Below are 17,756 nucleotides of genomic sequence, written 5' to 3' on the forward strand. Positions count from 1 at the left end.
AAAAGAGAGATAGGAATGGAAAGAAATTGGGGAAGAAAAAAAAATGAACTTGCCCTTTTCAAGATAACTGATCTTACAAGAAGAGTATAGATTGACCCACAACATATACATACACATTCATGTAAACTGAGAGAAAAGGGGATAACAAATGGTTATGTTCCTTACCTCCACTGGTGGTCTTAGGTTCCTTCTTCCTATGATGTTCTGAGAATGCCAGGTACCAAAATCTTCCTAGATCTCTGGGAAAAAAACAAATCGGGTTCCTTCTCATCTGCCATAGTTCCTAGGAAGCCCTCCTGGTGCCATACTGTTTTTCGGTGATGCTCCCCAAGAAAGTAGAAAACACATCCCACTTCTGTAGAAAATCCCTAAGTAGACATCTCAGGGCCATTAGTTAGGTCCTTAGTTAGCCAGCCCCATCTCTAGTGAGATCTGGCATGTTTCATTCCTTTTTCAAAAGGCAGCTTGCTAGCCTCACATTATCACTGTTTTAATGTCTCCATCAACTGAGACTGAGATTGGGCAGAGAATCTGTGTTTATTCTCTCATATCTCTATTTTTTCATCTATATTCCCTCTTCCCTATCTCTCCCCTCTCTCATCCACATTCAGTGCTTTATCCCAACTCCTACTCTTGCTCCTGTCCCCTCTTATCCAGGTCGTAGAGGCATGGAGAGTGTTACATTTTTAGTCAAAGAATCCAAGTTTGAATCCCAACTCTACCATTTACTATTTGCATGACCTTGGACAAGTCACTGACCCCATGTTTCTTCATTTGGAAAAAGGGATTAGACTAAATGGTCTCTGAAGTTCCTTTGTCCTCTAGTGCTAGCCACCCTCAGTTAATTCCTGCTTTCATTTCTGTTTTCTCCCTCCTCCCTTTCTCTCCTTTCATATTCATTCCCTCTTTCATTTCTGTCTCTTCCTGATTCTTTCTCTTCAGTTTTCCATTTCATCTTTGTCTCTTCTCCCATTCATATTTTCTCTCATCCCTGTCTCCTAATCCCTACTGTCTTTCCAATACCTCTTCTTTCATCACTATATCCTCTCTCTAACATCCCTTTCCCTTCTTGCATCCATAACTCCTCCCCCTCCCCATTTTCTAACTTATCCCTGTGCTTTCTCCAATCTCTGGCCTTATACCCTTTCTAATTCTGATCTCTTCTTTCATTGCCATTTCCTCTCATCCTCTGTCTCCATTCCCATCCCTCTTCCATCTCAGGCTTCTGCCATGTTATCCCTCCTGACTTCTTGACAGCAGAGAAAGAATGCCCCAATCAACACTCTGACATGGACCCCTGAGGACACCTTCCTCACTCCCAAACACATGCCCTTTCCCTTTCTACATCACAGCTGTCAGGCTACAATTGATTTGGGCTCTGAGGCAGAAGTTGCCTAGTTTCAGCTTCTCAAAGAATCAATGACTACCACCACCACCACCACCTGCCATCTTTGTTCTTTTTCTCCTTTTCTCTGTTCCTCCCTGGGTGGTTGTCTCTGTTCATCAGGTAATTAGAGAGTAGAGGTGAGTAACATTTCCAGATGCCTATACAGTTCCCCTTCACCACTGGGCTGGTCCTACCAATATCTTAAAGGACACTGGAAAAATCTTCAGGGTCTTCAAATTCCCCACCAGCCTGCCATGGCTCCTTTGCTGACACAGCCAACCCTCCCCTGAGAGAGGGAACTCATTTGGTCCTTCTTACTGCAGGGGACTTTCCTTTCTGCCAGAAGGTGGGGTAATATGAGAGTATTTTTGAGGGACGAATCAACCAACAGTAATTTATTAAGTACCCACTATGTGTCAGGAACCAGCCCAAGAGCTGGGAATACAAGTCCAAAGAATTAAATGCTTCCTACTCTCAATGAACTTAAATTCCAATGAGAAACGTAACAAGTACGTCCAAAAATACTTACAAAATAGATATAAAGTTATTAAATACAATGATCTCTACATAATACAAAGTATTTCATTTACTGGGTGAATTCAATATATAGAATACAAAGAAAGTGATTGGGAGGGAGGGAGGCAGAGAGGGAGGATATCAGGAAAGGCCTCGTGCAGAAGATTATGTCTGGGTTGTGTCTTCAAGGAGGAGGAAACTTTGGGAATTGGAGGTAAGGGAGGAGTGCATTCCAGGCAGGGGGGATGGCCAGTGCAAAGGTATGTAGATGGGAGATATAACATCATGTGTAGGGAACAGAGAAAATGGAAAGGGCATATCAAGGAGGGGCAGCAGGGGAAAATACTTGCTTTTTACTGAGGCTCAGATCTACTTACTGAATGACACCCACACAGTTAAATAGACGCTGAGGATAAAAATTAGATAAAAAAAAAAGAACTAAAGCCATCTCCCATACAATGCTGCTTCAGACTCCAATAGAGAACACACTTCATATGTGCATTAAGAGAAGAGAGGCATGTGCTTAGGGTAGGGCATAATCGATAAGAACATACTTGCTTTGGGAGGCCAGGGCAACATAAGGGTGAGGAAAAGTCTTCTGTGCTCATCCTATCAATCTCAGAGGGCTTCCTGAAGGCAGTCTGTTAACATGGCTTCTAACATCTCCACCTATGTGTCTTCTCACAGCAGTGGCTGATGGATACCATGCACATAAGTGCTTTTCTTTTTTTTTTTTTAACCCCTTTACCTTCCATCTTAGAATCAATACTGTGTTATTAGTTCCAAGGCAGAGGAATGGTAAGGGCTAGACAATTGAGGTTAAGTGACTTGCCCAGGGTCATACAGCTAGGAAGTGTCTGAGGTCAGATTTGAACTCAGGACCTCCCATCTCTGGACCTGGCTCTCAATTCACTGAGCCACCCAGCTACCCCCCCACATAAGTGCTTTTCATACCCCCTTCTCCATTGTGTTTTTTAACCTTCTGCAAGTACAGTGACCTTTTTAGCCTTCTGCAAGTACAGTGACTGGACCCTAGAGTCCTTTAAATCTTTAAGGAGGACTGGGAACATCTCGTTGTTGGGCTTCCCCAATAGGAATGGGACCATGTTTTGAGTATAAACCAGCGTACACACAGGATCCTTTCTGCCCCAGGGAGAAGCTTAGTTCTGTTATTAAGGGATGGTTAAGGGGAAGAAACAAGAGGCAAACATTTAAATATTTTGAGTTTATTGATGGGGAAATGGGATAAGAATGAGGGTAACAAGAAGAAGAGAAATTTCTTATTCTTATCCTCAACACTAATCCCCCTTAATAACTACCCTATTGGCTAACTTCCTAAGCTAAATAAATTAAGTTCTCCCCAAACAGAACCTTACAAATAGAGTCCAGATATGGGCCAAGATCCCAGAGGTAAAGTCCAATCGATGGTCCTTTTCTTGATCTTCACTCTAGCTGCCAGCAGCCTATTCAAGCAGTCTCTCTCCTCAAGCTGATATCTCACAAGGGCCAGATATCTTATAGATAGGTGAAAATTTCAGATACCCCTAAATCTTCAGCAAGAAGACTGTTGTCAGTTGGGACCACAACCCCCTTGGAATCTGGACCCAGGCTCTCATGTGTCACGTCTCTGGCAATCAAAATAGCCTTTTCTCTGCATAATACAGTCCTCCCAGAAACTAATCCTTGGGTTCCAGAATCATCAGCAACCCTTAGGACTCGCATGGGGGCATTTAAACTCCTCAAGCTGTGGTCCAAGTATTACCTTCTACTTCTCCCTCCCAGAATATAATTTGTGTTCAGTCCATCTGAACTATATAGACATCTGTCTCCCACAGAGTTGCTTCAGACTCCATCATTTCTGGGTGAAAATCATTTATACATTGTAATCAAACTTCACAGTAATATAAATGAAAGTACTAATAATGACATCCCCCAAGATACAAATCAGCTGCCAGTGATTAACCAAGCAAACTGGCTGCAACATTGTTTCACTGAACATCCTATTTTCATTAAACCAATTAGACAATTGATGCTTATCATCACTACTTCCTAAAAATACTTCCATCTTTTTCCATCTTTGTGCTTTTTTATTAGAAAGGTCCCCTCTCTTTGTAAAGCCCTCTCACCCTATATTTACTTATTCATCCTTCAATGCCTTTTTTAGTTGCTGCCTCTTCCTCTAATAAGAATTTTTAATAAGATTTTTTATCTTTAATAAGAATAGCTCACATTTCTATAAATATCCCTTAACCCATTTGATCCTCAGTGAAAAGAATATTGTTCCCATTTTACAGATGAGGAAACTGAGGCTTCAATATGCTAAGCAATTTGCCCCAGGTCACAGAGCTAAAGTTTAAAACAGTATTCAGACCCAAATCTTCATGATGCTAAGCCCAGCATTCTATTCCCCAATGCTAGCCTGTTTCTCTGAGACATATGTAATTTGAATGTCCACAGCTCTTTGCATAAACCTGTGGCCACTAACCCCTTTCTGTTTTGCACTGGAAAGATTAATGCCTATGTTTTATTCCTCCTGATAGACTATCAGTTCTAGATGGTGCAGAGGATAGTGTGCCAGGCCTGACATCAGAAAGACCCAAGTTCAAATCTAGCCTTAGACTGTTACTAGGTGTGTGACTCTGGGCAAGTCACCTAACCCTATTTACCTCTGTTTTTCTTATTTGTAAAATGAGCCAGAGAAGGAAAATGCCAACCACTCTAGGATTTTTGCCAAGAAATTCCCCAAAAGAAATAGGTCTTGATCAATGACACATGTAAAACCTGGTGGAATTGCTATGAGAGAGAGGTAGGAGGAGGAGAGGGAAAGAACAGGAATCATGTAACCATGGGAAAATATTCTAAATTAATTAAATAAATAAAGCTAATTAAAAAAAAAAGAATAAAAAAACCCAAAAGGGTTACAAAGAGCCTCAACTTGACTAGAAAATGACTAAAGAACAACAAAAAATCTTATCTCTTGAGAATGTGGATTCAATTGATTTTTGTATCTTCCTTAATGACTAGATTATAAACTGCTCAATTGGAGCTGGATAGATGGTGGGAGAACCTGTACCCTGGTCATGGAATCAAGGGGAATCCTGGTATTTATTATCTGTACAACCTCATTTCCCTGGGCTTCCATTTCCTTACATGTCTCATTGGGCACCCTCACAACATCCCTCAAGCAGTCATTGGCTTCACCATTTTGCAAGTGGAAAAAAACGGAAGCCCTAGGAGTGAGGGGAATTGTTCAGGTTCACACAGTACCCTTCATCTCTACCAGGCTCTCTCTGGACTTAGATGGCCTCTGAGGTGTCCCTTCCAGCTCTGGAACTATGATATATGGAAGGATGAGCAGGAGCCCTCACAGTTTAGCTCCATCTTCCCATCCAGATTTCCATCCCCCATCCAGGACAAACTAGCCACCTCCTACTAAACTCCTCCCTCCCTGCCAGCCACCAGCATCCAGAGTTGCCTGTGTGGAAGGCTTCCCTTCCAGAGGCAAGTGATCACGTGAGCAACCTCAGTGGGGGTGAGACAGCCAGAGAAATTGCTTCTGCTAATCACAAGGCTTTGAGTGGGGGGCAGATTCAATTCACTGCACACCAGCCCCGGGATAGGTGTGAATTACTCTCCCCTGCCTCTGGCGTCTCCTCCTAAAAGCTTAGATATCTGTCCTCACCAGTTCCGAGGCTGCCTCTCCCTCCTCCTGTGAGTAATAAAGGAACCAGATCTGTCCAGTCACATGGTTAGTCCAGGTCCATCTTGGTGGGAAAAACACCTCTTTGTCTGACTTTACCCACAAGCAATATATATGGAGGACTCGTGCACTCACACACTTTTCTCCCCAATTCGTGCATGAAATTCTGCGATCATAGATTCATTCTTTGGAGTCTTTAGGCTTTTCATTCTCTGAGTTTCCTAATGCCCTGCATGTGGCCCCAGGAGGGAGAACTCCTTAAACCTCATTTGCTAAAACCTTCTTGGGAATTAGCTGACTACCAACTGAGGGAAAGGCCTTGAAGGCATAGGACAGAGGACTAGAGCTTAAGCTGAGAGCCAAAAGAGGCAGGAGGAGACCACAAACAAGCTTGGAAGATTGGACCGCTTTTGCCAAGAAAGGGCCACCCTGTAAGTTTCTTTACTAGAGCCATATGAAGGAACCTTAGAGATCATTTAGTCCAGACCCCTTTCAAAGGAGAATACTTGTCCTGGCTCAGATCCCTCATCTGTAAGCAATAATATCTATTGCTGGCATTTATATCACATGCTTTAAGGTTTCCAAAACATTTCATACATACTGTCTCATTTAATCCTCACACAGGCTGAAGGAGGAAGTATTATTATTATCTCCATTTTACAGAAGAAACTGAGGTTAAGTGACTTGACAGCTAGTATTTGTGGTAGGATTTGAATTCAGGTTTTCCCAGCTCTCACTTCCAGTACTCCATTGTGAAGCAGAAGTGAGATTGTTCTTTTAAAAAGCACAAAAGAAATAGAAAATATTTTTGTGTCTTACTCATAACAAAACTTGTGTATGTATAAAGTGCTTCCTAGTTTTAAAAAGAGCCCTGATGTATGTCACTGGACATACTTACAACATACTTACAGCAGACATTATCTTCACCATTTTGCAAGTGGAAAAAAACTGAAGCCCCAGGAGTGAGGGGAATTGTTCAGGTTCACAACAATGAGTCTGTGGCAAAGCCAGTATTCAATCCCAAATTTCTGACCCCTATCCCAGAAGCCTTTTCTGCTTTGTCACTTCTGCCTTCACAATGTTGATGTGGTTCAATGTCAACTGAGGATAGTAAGAAGTCAGAAAGAGGAAAGACCAGTTCAAGCATGGGTGGTTTGGAAAAGCTTCCTAGAAGACGCCATGTTTAAGCTGGTCCTTGAAGACAAAGGGGAGGAGGGAGGTATTCCAGGAAGAAAGACCAAAGACACAAAAGCACAAATGGGTCCAGAACATTTGGGCAGATAGGAAAGCTACCTAGCTGGAATGAAAGGGGGGGGGGCGCATTAGGGAGAATGAGGTCTGGAGAGGGAATTTGTGGTCAAGTTGAGAATGACCAAAATTGCTGAGCTGAGACGGCTGAATATTTGATATAAGAGATCTGTTCCTTGATTCTTTCTGTGTCCTAAGCATTCATTCACCTGCTATTCTTTCTACCTTCAGGTCTTTCTTGGGGGGGTCAATGAAACCCTTGCCAATCCCTTTGGCCCCCTCATGGTCGTTGCCCGTGTCATTCCCAACTATAAGGAGTTCAAGTAAGTAGGGGATGAGGAGGTAAGACTTGGGTAATGGGCAATAGTATCTCCTTCATGTCTGGCAATACACTTGGCTTTATCCAAAGATGAAGTTGGCAATTGCCTACATGGTATCCGTTCAGGAAACGTGAGAATTCTTAAAAAATAAAAATAAAAAAAGACCTCCTTGGCCTATGAATGATACTCTGAGACCCCTCTGGAAGACTTGGCCTTAGAAGGCACATGGCTCTGGAAAGAAATTCTCACAAAAGGGTCTCATTGAGACTGATTAATCTCAGAGTCTAATAGGGAGAAAGCACCCTAGGGAACTTGGAAGGGAGAAGGCTTCAAAGGTAGGGGCAAGGAGGAAAGGAAAGAGTCATGACATGTTAAGCCATTCATTTCACAATTTTGTCTGGAAGTGGCAAGGCAGTACATAACAGATGGTGTCTCCAAGTTTGTTCAGAGGACCCCTATTCAGACCAGGGGGGGAAGTTAAGTTCCTGAAAGAATCTTAGAGAGCTGATCTTCTTAGGAAATACAGAAATATGATACTGTGTAGTATTAGAAAGGCTACTGGCTGGCAGTCAGAACAATGGAATTTTAATCCCAGCTCTGCCACTGACTTTGGTATCTTTCTTTACCCATAATACTTTCTTTCTTTGAGCTCAGTTTAGGTACCTGCATAATGGGGTTGATGTTGCCTGTCTTGACTATTGCATATGGTCAATGTGAGAATGAAATTAGATAATAGATGTGAAGAATGCTTTGGAAAGTACAATGTGCTCTACATAAAGGAGCAACTGTTGCATTGATAAGCTACATAGAATTTGTAATGGAGTGTTATGTGGTAGAGTCCTAGAATGGGAGTCATAAAAACTGGGCTGGAATCCTCTACCTCTTAGAATCTGGGTGACATTGGTTAAATTACCTAAACGTTTTGGTTCTCAGTGAAGGGAGTCAGGCAAGAGACCTCTGAATAATTCTTTGATGAAAGGTCTGTGCCTGAGTGCTTCCCACACTTGGTTCTTTCAATTCACAAATATGTATTAAACACTTATGTGCAAGGCACTATCGGGGAGCTAAAATACTCATGAAAGGAGTTGAGGAATTCAAAGAATTATACGGACAAGTAATTTCGAGAGTCTTCAATGTGGATACTGAGTCATCTAAATATGGTAGTAGGTATTGGGGCAAAGAGCCAAGTATCATAGTGATTGAGGAAAGAAAAAGGAATGATAATGTATGTAATAAGTACACCCCTGAAAACTCTGAATACTCTGACTCTGAAGTCTGTTTCTTTTTTTTACTTCTTTTAAGCCCTTTCTTTCTTAGAATCAATACTAAGGATCAGTTCCAAGCTAGAAGAGTGATAATGATAAGGGCTACATAGTTAGGATTAGGTGGCTTGTCCAGGTCACGCAACTAGGAATTGTTTGAGGTCCAATATGAATCCAGGACCTCACATTTACAGGCCTGGCTCTCTATCCATTGAACCATGTATGGAAGGAAGCTGCTCCTTCCTTCTTTTCTCAGGTTTAATGTGGCTATTGGGGATGATCAATTATAGTAAAAATGGCCTGAATCGCCACCAATAAAAACATCCATTACAAGAACAATGTTAAGAGGCCCCAATACAATAGTAGAAGCATTTAATTAAGATAGCAAGTGATGTAAATAAAAAGAGGAGGGAGTCAATAGTATAATCATTCTTTATTCCCTGAACACAAATAGAAATGCCCTCCATAGAAGACTTCAGGGGATTATAGTCTAATTCTCTCTCTCAATCCTTATGAGTCTTTCCAGAATAGTGGGCAATGGACACAATCTCTTCAGAACTCATAGTCCTTTGGTAAAATCTTAGGATTCCATCCTGTCTGCCTCATGGAGCTCTGTAGTCTTTCTGGACAGGCTAGAAAACCTCTTAGTATAGATTAGAGATATATGAAGCATCTCGTTTCAACTCAAAGCAATAAGAAAAGACTTCTAATAGGATGTCTCATGTGAGCTGAGTCTTGTATGTAGCTAGGAATTCTCAGAGATGGAGGTAAGGACAAAGTACATTGCAGGTAAGATTAGCAGGCTATGCAAAGACTCCAAAATGAGAGATGAATCAACAAATTTGAAGGACAACAATTAGGCTAATTTGACTGAAAACAGAGTAGCTGAAAAGAAGCAAATTGCCTTTACTGGCCTGGAATGGGAGAGTGGAGTCAGATTGTAAAGGGCTTTAAATATCAAGTGAAGAAATTTGTATCTTCTCCTAGATATAATAGTTGCCACTGAAGGTTTTTTTAATGGATTTTTATTGATATCTTTTGTTTTTACATCATCAACATTTATCCTTGTATCCCTCCTCCTTCCTCCAAGAAAGCATTCCTTATAACAAGGAATCTAAAAGGAAAATAGAGGAAGAAGGGAGAAAATGAGCCAAACCAATAAAAATATCAAAGAAGTCCATCATTGTATGCAACATTCCACACCCATGGGTTCAGACCTTTGCAAGGAATAGAGCAGGGGTGGAAGGGTGGGTGATATTTCCTTAAATTTCTTCTTTGGGGATGTTGATAATTTCAGTGTTCAGTTTCAGTACTTTGTATGTGATTGGTATTTCCATTTCTATTGTAATAATCACTATATTGTTTCCTGGCTTTGCTTACTTTAATTTGCATCAGTTCATATAAATCTTCCTATGCTTCTCTGTATTTGTCATATTAATTTTCCTTAGCACATAGTAATATTCCTTTACATTCATGTATCACAATTTGTTTAGTGATTTGGCAGTCAATGGACATCTATTTTATTTCTAGTTCTTTAGAACTATAATCAATGCTGCTCTACCTGTATTAATATATGTTTTTCATTTTGTCTTGAGGAATCTCTGGGTTCAAAATATCTAGACATTTTAGCCACTCTCTTTGCTCAATGTCAAATTGCTTTCCAGAAGTGGTTGGCCCATTTTCTTCTAAAAATTCTTGAGCATAAATATGTCATAGTCAGCTTTCTGTTTTAAAATCACTCTGGCAGCTATGTGAAGGATGGATAGGAGAAGAGAAAGACTGGAAATTGTTACAATAGTCTGGGAAAGAGGTGATGAGAGCCAGAATCAAAATGGTGGCCACATGGGTAGAGATGGTTTGGGTTTCATATTGGCTTCAGGGACTTTTTCATGATACATTGCTCAAAAGCACGTCCCAAAAGACTGCTATTCTCCCCACCCCTACTCTACCAATGCCATAGTTATAGTTTTACAGTGTTCAGATAGCCTAATCATTTGTAAGAATGACAATGATTATTTCCACTTCTATGTAGGCGATAAGTAGCAAAGGAAGATTATGATGCTTACCTATTTTATAGATCAGAAAATAAAGGCATACAAAATCACTAAATGTGTCAACAGGTAAACTGGGGCTCATACTCAAGACCTCTGTTTCCAAGAGAAGATCCCCCAAAACTCTGGGTTTCTGGGTTTCTCTGCCCTCATCTGCTATTCTTATAGAAAAGATGGATCTATGCTGAATAAGAGGAGCTAGACTTGCCACATTTCTTGGTCTAAGACAAAATATTATTGTTCACTGCCAGGTGCTGAGTATAGTGAGGAATTCCATATATTCCTGGGTTCCATTATGCTTACCCTTATCTTTCTTCTCTTCCCCAGGGAGACTACGTTGAACAAAGACACTTTATCTATGGGACTGCCTTTGAGAACTGTCAACTTTCCAAACCCCTCAGTGTTGTCTTTTGATGTTCCTCGGACCAATGTGCAAGGATATCCCCAGGTTAGTATTTATCTATCCATCCATCTCTACCTATCCATCTATCCACTTCAATAGTCAGTATTCATTCTTTCCTTCATATATTTAGAAAGGAAGTAATTTTTCATTCATTCATTCCATCATTTTTTATGAATGTGAAGTAAGTAGAGCAGGAATGAATATTAGTTTGGGATTTAGGATTTCAAATGCTGGCTATATCACTTATTTGTTGCATGACTCTATGCATGTCTCATAAATTCTTTGGGCTTCAGTTTCTTCACTGTGAACTGGGCATAATAATGTTTATTCTTCCTATCTTAAAGGAGGTGGTGCTTTCTTTATAAATTTGTACTAGGTGTGCTATGGAAAAGAAAGAATAGGAGGGCATGGTCCCTGCCTTCTGGGATCTCTCAATCTCTCTCAGTAGGACAAAATATCAATGCACAAGTATCCAAGTAATGAATCAAGAAAGTATATCATCAAGTTTTAAAATGAATCATGTTAATGCTTTTCATAACATGACATAGTAGGAAGACTACATTTTCTGAAATCACAGATTCTGATTCCATTCTTTATTTTTTCATTGTTTGATCAGTCATTGGATCGTTGATATAGAACTGGGGTGAGGGGAGAATCTATCCTCATCTCTCCATTTTGCAGTTGAGGAAACAGAGGCACAATGAAGTTATTTGATCCAAGGCACTGGATCAAATTTCAGTGACAGAGACAGAATTTGAAGTCAGGTCATCTGACTCCAAAGCCAGCATCCATTCTACTGTGCTATTTTGCTAGAAAAATTCTTTAACTTTTCCAAGGTTCTGCCAAATGAAGAGTTTGAACTAGATGATGTTTAATATTTAATACTTACATAATTTATATTATATATTTTAATATGTTATACATAATTCATATTAACACATAATATTAATATTTTCCAGTTAAATCCTGTCATTTTACTTTTTAAACCATTCCAAAGTTATAATGCAATGTGAAATGTTCTCATCAAGAGAGGGTCAGCATAGTCAAGGAAAGTTTCCTGGAGGAAGTGGAATTTGAGCTAGGTAATTGGAGGATAGACAGAAGAATTTAGAATGTCAGAGCAGGATGGGGCTGGACCTTCTAGATTAAGGAATGACCTGAGAAGAAGTGTATATATAAGAGAACAGGGAAAAGAGAAATGGTGTGTGTGTGTGTGTGTGTGTGTGTGTGTGTGTGTATGTGTGTGTGTGTGTGTGTGTGTGTGTGTGATGGGAATCATTCAGGAGTCCATTCAGAAGACATTAATGGGTGCAGGGAAATAGTCATACTGAACTATTTTTATTTTATCATCACCAAATGAGAATCTGGTATAATCATCCAAATCTGTGTTTATCTGCAAGAGAGTGGATCATACAAAGTAGTGCATGCACATACAGAAGGCACTTAGCACAGTGCCTGGCATATATTTAGTGCTTAATAAATGTTTACTGAAATATTTATTCAGACATACACAATTTACCATTGGTGCTCATTGCTATCCTCTCTCTGCTCATGCCCCTACCATTCCAGGCAATGAAGGAAATGGGAGGGGAGAAGTATAAACTTCCTCCTTCACTCTAAATTCTACCTATTTACTAAGGTGCAGCTCCTGCCTCCCCTTTTCCATGAAGCTGACTCCCAGGCCCAACACATACAAAACTATTCTGACTGAATTTGATACCTTCTTGCTCAATACTCCTACTCTATACTTTGAGGCCCTAAGGGTGGTCCCTGTTTGGTCAGAGAAATAAGAAGCCATCATAGAGTCTGAGAAGTCATGGGGTCTCCCAGGAGATCTAAGGTCCATATGAAGGGCTAAAAGTGTTGGATTTGGAGTTGGAAGACTAGATTCAGTTCATAGACAAGTCATTGATCCACCATATGACCTTAGGCAACCATTTCTACTCATATGTTAGCCAACAAGTCAAAAGGTCTTTATCAAGCACTTTATGCTAAACACTATGCCAAATGCTGAGGATATAGAAGGATCTTTCTCCTCTATAAAATAAATGGTATGGGACTAGATGATCCCTAAGTTCCCTAGGTTGCACAGTGGATAAAGCGCCAGGGCTGAAGTCAGGTAGAATCATCTTCTTGAGATCAAAACTGTTGTCAGATATTTTTTTAACATTATTTTATTTGGTCATTTCCAAACATTATTCATTGGAAACAATGATCATTTTCTTTTCCTCCCCCCACCCCCCTCCCACCACTTCTCTAATAGCCGACGCACAATTCCACTGGGTATCACATGAGTTCTTGATTCAAACCCATTTCCATGTTGTTGGTATTTGCATTAGAGTGTTCATTTGGAGTCTCTCCTCAGTCATATCCCCTCCACCCCTGTAGTCAAGCAGTTGCCTTTCCTCCATGTTTTTACTCCCACAATTTGTCCTCTACTTGTGGATAGTGTTTTTTAGATCCCTGCAAATTGTTCAGGGACATTGCATTGACACCAATGGAGAAGTCCATTACCTTCAATTGTACCACAGTGTATCAGTCTCTGTGTATAATGATTTCCTGATTCTGCTCCTTTCGCTCTGCATCACTTCCTGGAGGTCGTTCCAGTCTCCATGGAATTCCTCCACTTTATTATTCCTTTTAGCACAATAGTATTCCATCACCAACATATGCCACAATTTGTTCAGCCATTTCCCAATTGATGGGCATCCCCTCATTTTCCAATTTTTGGCCACCACAAAGAGCACAGCTATGAATATTCTTGTACAAGTGTTTTTCCTTATTATCTCTTTGGGGTACAAACCCAGCAGTGCTATGGCTGGGTCAAAGGACAGACAGTCTTTTATCACCCTTTGGGCATAGTTCCAAATTGCCCTCCAGAATGGTTGGATCAATTCACAACTCCACCAGCAATGAATTAATGTCCCCACTTTGCCACATCCCCCCCAGCATTCACTGCTTTCCTCTGCTGTCATGTTAGCCAATCTGCTAGGTGTGAGGTGATACCTCAGAGTTGTTTTGATTTGCATCTCTCTGATTATAAGAGATTCAGATCACTTTTTTATGTGCTTATTAATAGTTTTGACTTCTTTGGCTGAGAACTGCCTGTTCATGTCCCTTGCCCATTTATCAATTGGAGAATGGCTTGAGTTTTGGTAATTGATTTAGCTCTTTATAAATATGAGTAATTAGACCTTTGTCAGAGGTTTTTATGAAGATTGTTTCCCAATTTGTTGCTTCCCTTCTGATTTGAGTTCTATTGGTTTTGTTTGTACAAAAGCTTTTTAGTTTGATGTAGTCAAAATTATTTATTTTACATTTTGTGACTCTTTCTATGTCTTGCTTGGTTTTAAAGTCTTTCCCTTCCCAAAGGTCTGACATGTATATTATTCTGTGTTTACCCAATTTACTTATAGTTTCCTTCTTTATGTTCAAGTCATTCACCCATTTTGAATTTATCTTGGTGTAGGGTGTGAGGTGTTGATCCAAACCTAATCTCTCCCACACTGTCTTCCAATTTTCCCAGCAGTTTTTATCAAATACTGGATTTTTGTCCCAAAAGCTGGGATCTTTGGGTTTATCATATACTGTATTGCTGAGGTTACTTGCCCCAAGTCTATTCCACTGATGCTCCTTTCTGTCTCTTAGCCAGTACCAAATTGTTTTGATGACTGCTGCTTTATAATATGGTTTGAGATCTGGGACTGCAAGGCCCCCTTCCTTTGTATTTTTTTTTCATTATTTCCCTGGATATCCTTGATCCTTTGTTATTCCAAATGAACTTGGTTATGGTTTTTTCTAAATCAGTAAAGAAATTTTTTGGAAGTTCAATGGGTATGGCACTAAATAGATAAATAAGTTTGGGTAGGATGTTCATTTTTATTATATTGGCTTGTCCTACCCATGAGCAGTTAATGTTTTTCCAATTGCTCAAGTCTAGTTTTAGTTGTGTGGAAAGTGTTTTGTAGTTGTATTCACATAGTTCCTGTGTTTGTCTCAGGAGATAGATTCCTAGGTATTTTATTTTGTCTAAGGTGATTTTGAATGGGATTTCTCTTTCTAGTTTTTGCTGCTGATCTGTGTTGGAGATATATAGAAATGCTGATGTCTTATGCGGGTTTATTTTGTATCCTGCAACTTTGCTAAAGTTGTTGATTATTTCAATTAGCTTTTTGGTTGAATCTCTAGGATTCTTTAAGTAGACCATCGTGTCATCTGCAAAGAGCGATAACTTGGTCTCCTCCTTGTCTATTTTGATGCCTTCAATTTCTTTTTCTTCTCTAATTGCTACTGCTAGTGTTTCTAGTACAATGTTAAATAATAGAGGTGATAATGGGCATCCTTGTTTCACTCCTGATCTTATTGGGAATGCATCTAGTTTATCTCCATTGCAGATGATGTTAGCTGATGGTTTTAGACATATGCTGTTTATTATTTTTAGAAACGACCCTTCTATTCCTATGCTTTCTAGTGTTTTTAGTAGGAATGGCTGTTGTATTTTATCAAAGGCTTTTTTGCATCTTTTGAGATAATCATGTGATTTTTTTTTGGTTTGCTTGTTGATATGGTCAATTATGTGGATGGTTTTCCCAATATTGAACCAGCCCTGCATCCCTGGTATAAATCCTACTTGATCATGGTGGATGACCCTTCTGATCACTTGCTGGAGTCTTTTTGCTAGCATCCTATTTAAGATTTTTGCATCTATATTCATTAGGGAGATTGGTCTATAGTCTTCTTTATCTGTTTTTGACCTGCCTGGCTTTGGAATCAGTACCATGTTTGTGTCATAAAAGGAGTTTCGTAGAACTCCCTCTTTGCTTATTATGTCAAATAGTTTGAATAGTATTGGGATTAGCTGTTCTTTGAATGTTTGATAGAATTCACTTGTGAATCCATCAGGCCCTGGGGATTTTTTCTTAGGGAGTTCTTTGATGGCTTGTTGGATTTCATTTTCTGATATGGGATTATTTAAGAATTCTATTTCTTCTTTTGTTAGTCTAGGCAGTTTGTATTTTTGTACATATTCATCCATATCACCTAGATTGGTATATTTATTGCCATATAATTGGACAAAGTAATTTTTAATGATTGCCTTAATTTCCTCTTCATTGGAGGTGATGTCCCCCTTTTCATCTTTGATGCTGTTAATTTGCTTTTCTTCTTTCCTTTTTTAAATTAGATTGACCAGTACTTTGTCTATTTTGTTTGTTTTTTCAAAGTACCAGCTTTTAGTCTTATTTATTAGATTAATAGTTCTATTACTTTTGATTTTATTAATTTCTCCCTTAATTTTTAGAATCTCTAGTTTGGTTTTCTTTTGGGGGGTTTTAATTTGGTCACTTTCAAGTTTTTTTATGTGCATTTCCAATTCATTGATCTCTGCCGTCCCCCTAATTTGTTAATATATGCACTCAGGGATATGAATTTTCCTCTGATTACTGCTTTGCCTGCATCCCATAAGGTTTGGAAGGATGTCTCACTATTGTCATTTCCTCAATGAAATTATTAATTGTTTCTATGATTTGTTCTCTGACTAATCAATTTTGGAGTATCATATTGTTTAATTTCCAATTAATTTTTGATTTGGCTCTCCCTGTACCATTACTGATCCTTGTTTTTATTGCCTTATGATCTGAAAAGTTTGTATTTATTATTTCTGCTTTTCTGCATTTGTATGCCATGTTTCTGTGACCTAGTGTGTATGATCAATCTTTGTGAATGTGTCATGTGGTGCTGAGAAAGTGTATTCCTTTTTGTCCCTATTTATTTTTCTCCACATGTCTATTAACTCTTAATTTTTCTAAGATTTCATTCACATCTTTTACCTCTTTCTTATTTATTTTTTATTTGATTTATCTAAATTTGATAGTGGTTGGTTTTGGTCTCCCACTAATATGGTTTTACTGTGTATTACTTTTTTATTACTGGCTTTGCTTTTCAGATTGGTCTGCCCTTCTGTTAGAGGCTTCTAGCTCTTTCTGAAATTTTCCCCATTTTTCTTGACAGAACGTTTCCATCTTTTGGATAAGCTCCAATTTGAGTTCTTCCAGAGCTTGTGGATAATTTCCATTTTTTTTTGCTTATGTTTTGATTTTGTTTGAATTTCACCCTCTTTTTCTTCTGTTCCCTGGGTTTTACCTCCATAAAAGTTTCATTAGTCACTTTTTCCCCTTTCTTCTTGGAGGGTTGGTCTTGGTCAATGTGAGCCATCGCTTTGGTGTTTTTCCCTTTCCTTTTTGGTCAGAGGTCTGGGTGATTTGGGTGTTTTTTCTGTGGATTTAAGTTGCCTCAAACTAGTTCTTCCCAGCCTCCATGGTTTGTTAGCTGCCCCCATGCTCTTCTCTCCAGTGCGGAGGAATCTCCTATAAAACCACTCTGAAGGGTGGATCTCTGGTAGTCCCTGTCAGTTTCCAAGGACCCTGGTGTGCCCCCCCCTACAGTGAAGAACGGAACTTTGGTCTCAGACCATTTTTACATTTTCTGGAGACTCCACGCTGTTTGCAGTTTGCAAGAGCCCCCACAGTCTGCACACTCTCCAGTGCGCAGGGTTCTCCAGTGAAACCATCCTGAGAGGTATTTTCCTAGTAGTCCTCCTTGGCTCCGAAGGACCTTGGTGTGTGCGTGCCCCCCAGACAGAGATGTTCCTCACTCACTCGCTGTCCCTGATGAGTGCTCTGAGCCCCTACTTTGGTTCCGTGGGGAAGGTGTGTGTGTGTGTGTGGGAGGGTATCTCAGTGCACATTTTTGTGCAAGCTTTTCCTCCTTCTTATAGTGTGGAAATGTTCACTCCCCATGTACCTTCGTTACTGTGGCATACTGGAGAGTTCCTCCATTCTTCCAAGGATGATTTTTATGCTCTTTGAGGT

At 39.7% G+C, this 17,756-nt stretch overlaps 1 protein-coding gene across 8 annotated transcripts in view; it reads left to right on the forward strand.

Annotated features, from left to right (window-relative positions):
• LOC100029507 (coiled-coil domain-containing protein 33) overlaps positions 1-17,756 on the forward strand; it is a 208,550-nt gene that overhangs the window by 68,004 nt on the left and 122,790 nt on the right. For all 8 annotated transcript variants that reach the window (XM_007478152.3, XM_007478149.2, XM_056798672.1 and 5 more), the window contains exons 6-7: positions 7,083-7,174; positions 10,812-10,932. In XM_007478152.3, coding sequence (XP_007478214.1) covers positions 7,083-7,174; positions 10,812-10,932 — 213 coding nt within the window. The remainder of the gene's footprint in view (positions 1-7,082; positions 7,175-10,811; positions 10,933-17,756) is intronic.

The sequence above is a fragment of the Monodelphis domestica genome, chromosome 1 (genome assembly GCF_027887165.1).
Source record: "Monodelphis domestica isolate mMonDom1 chromosome 1, mMonDom1.pri, whole genome shotgun sequence".
NCBI classification, from domain to species: domain Eukaryota; kingdom Metazoa; phylum Chordata; class Mammalia; order Didelphimorphia; family Didelphidae; genus Monodelphis; species Monodelphis domestica.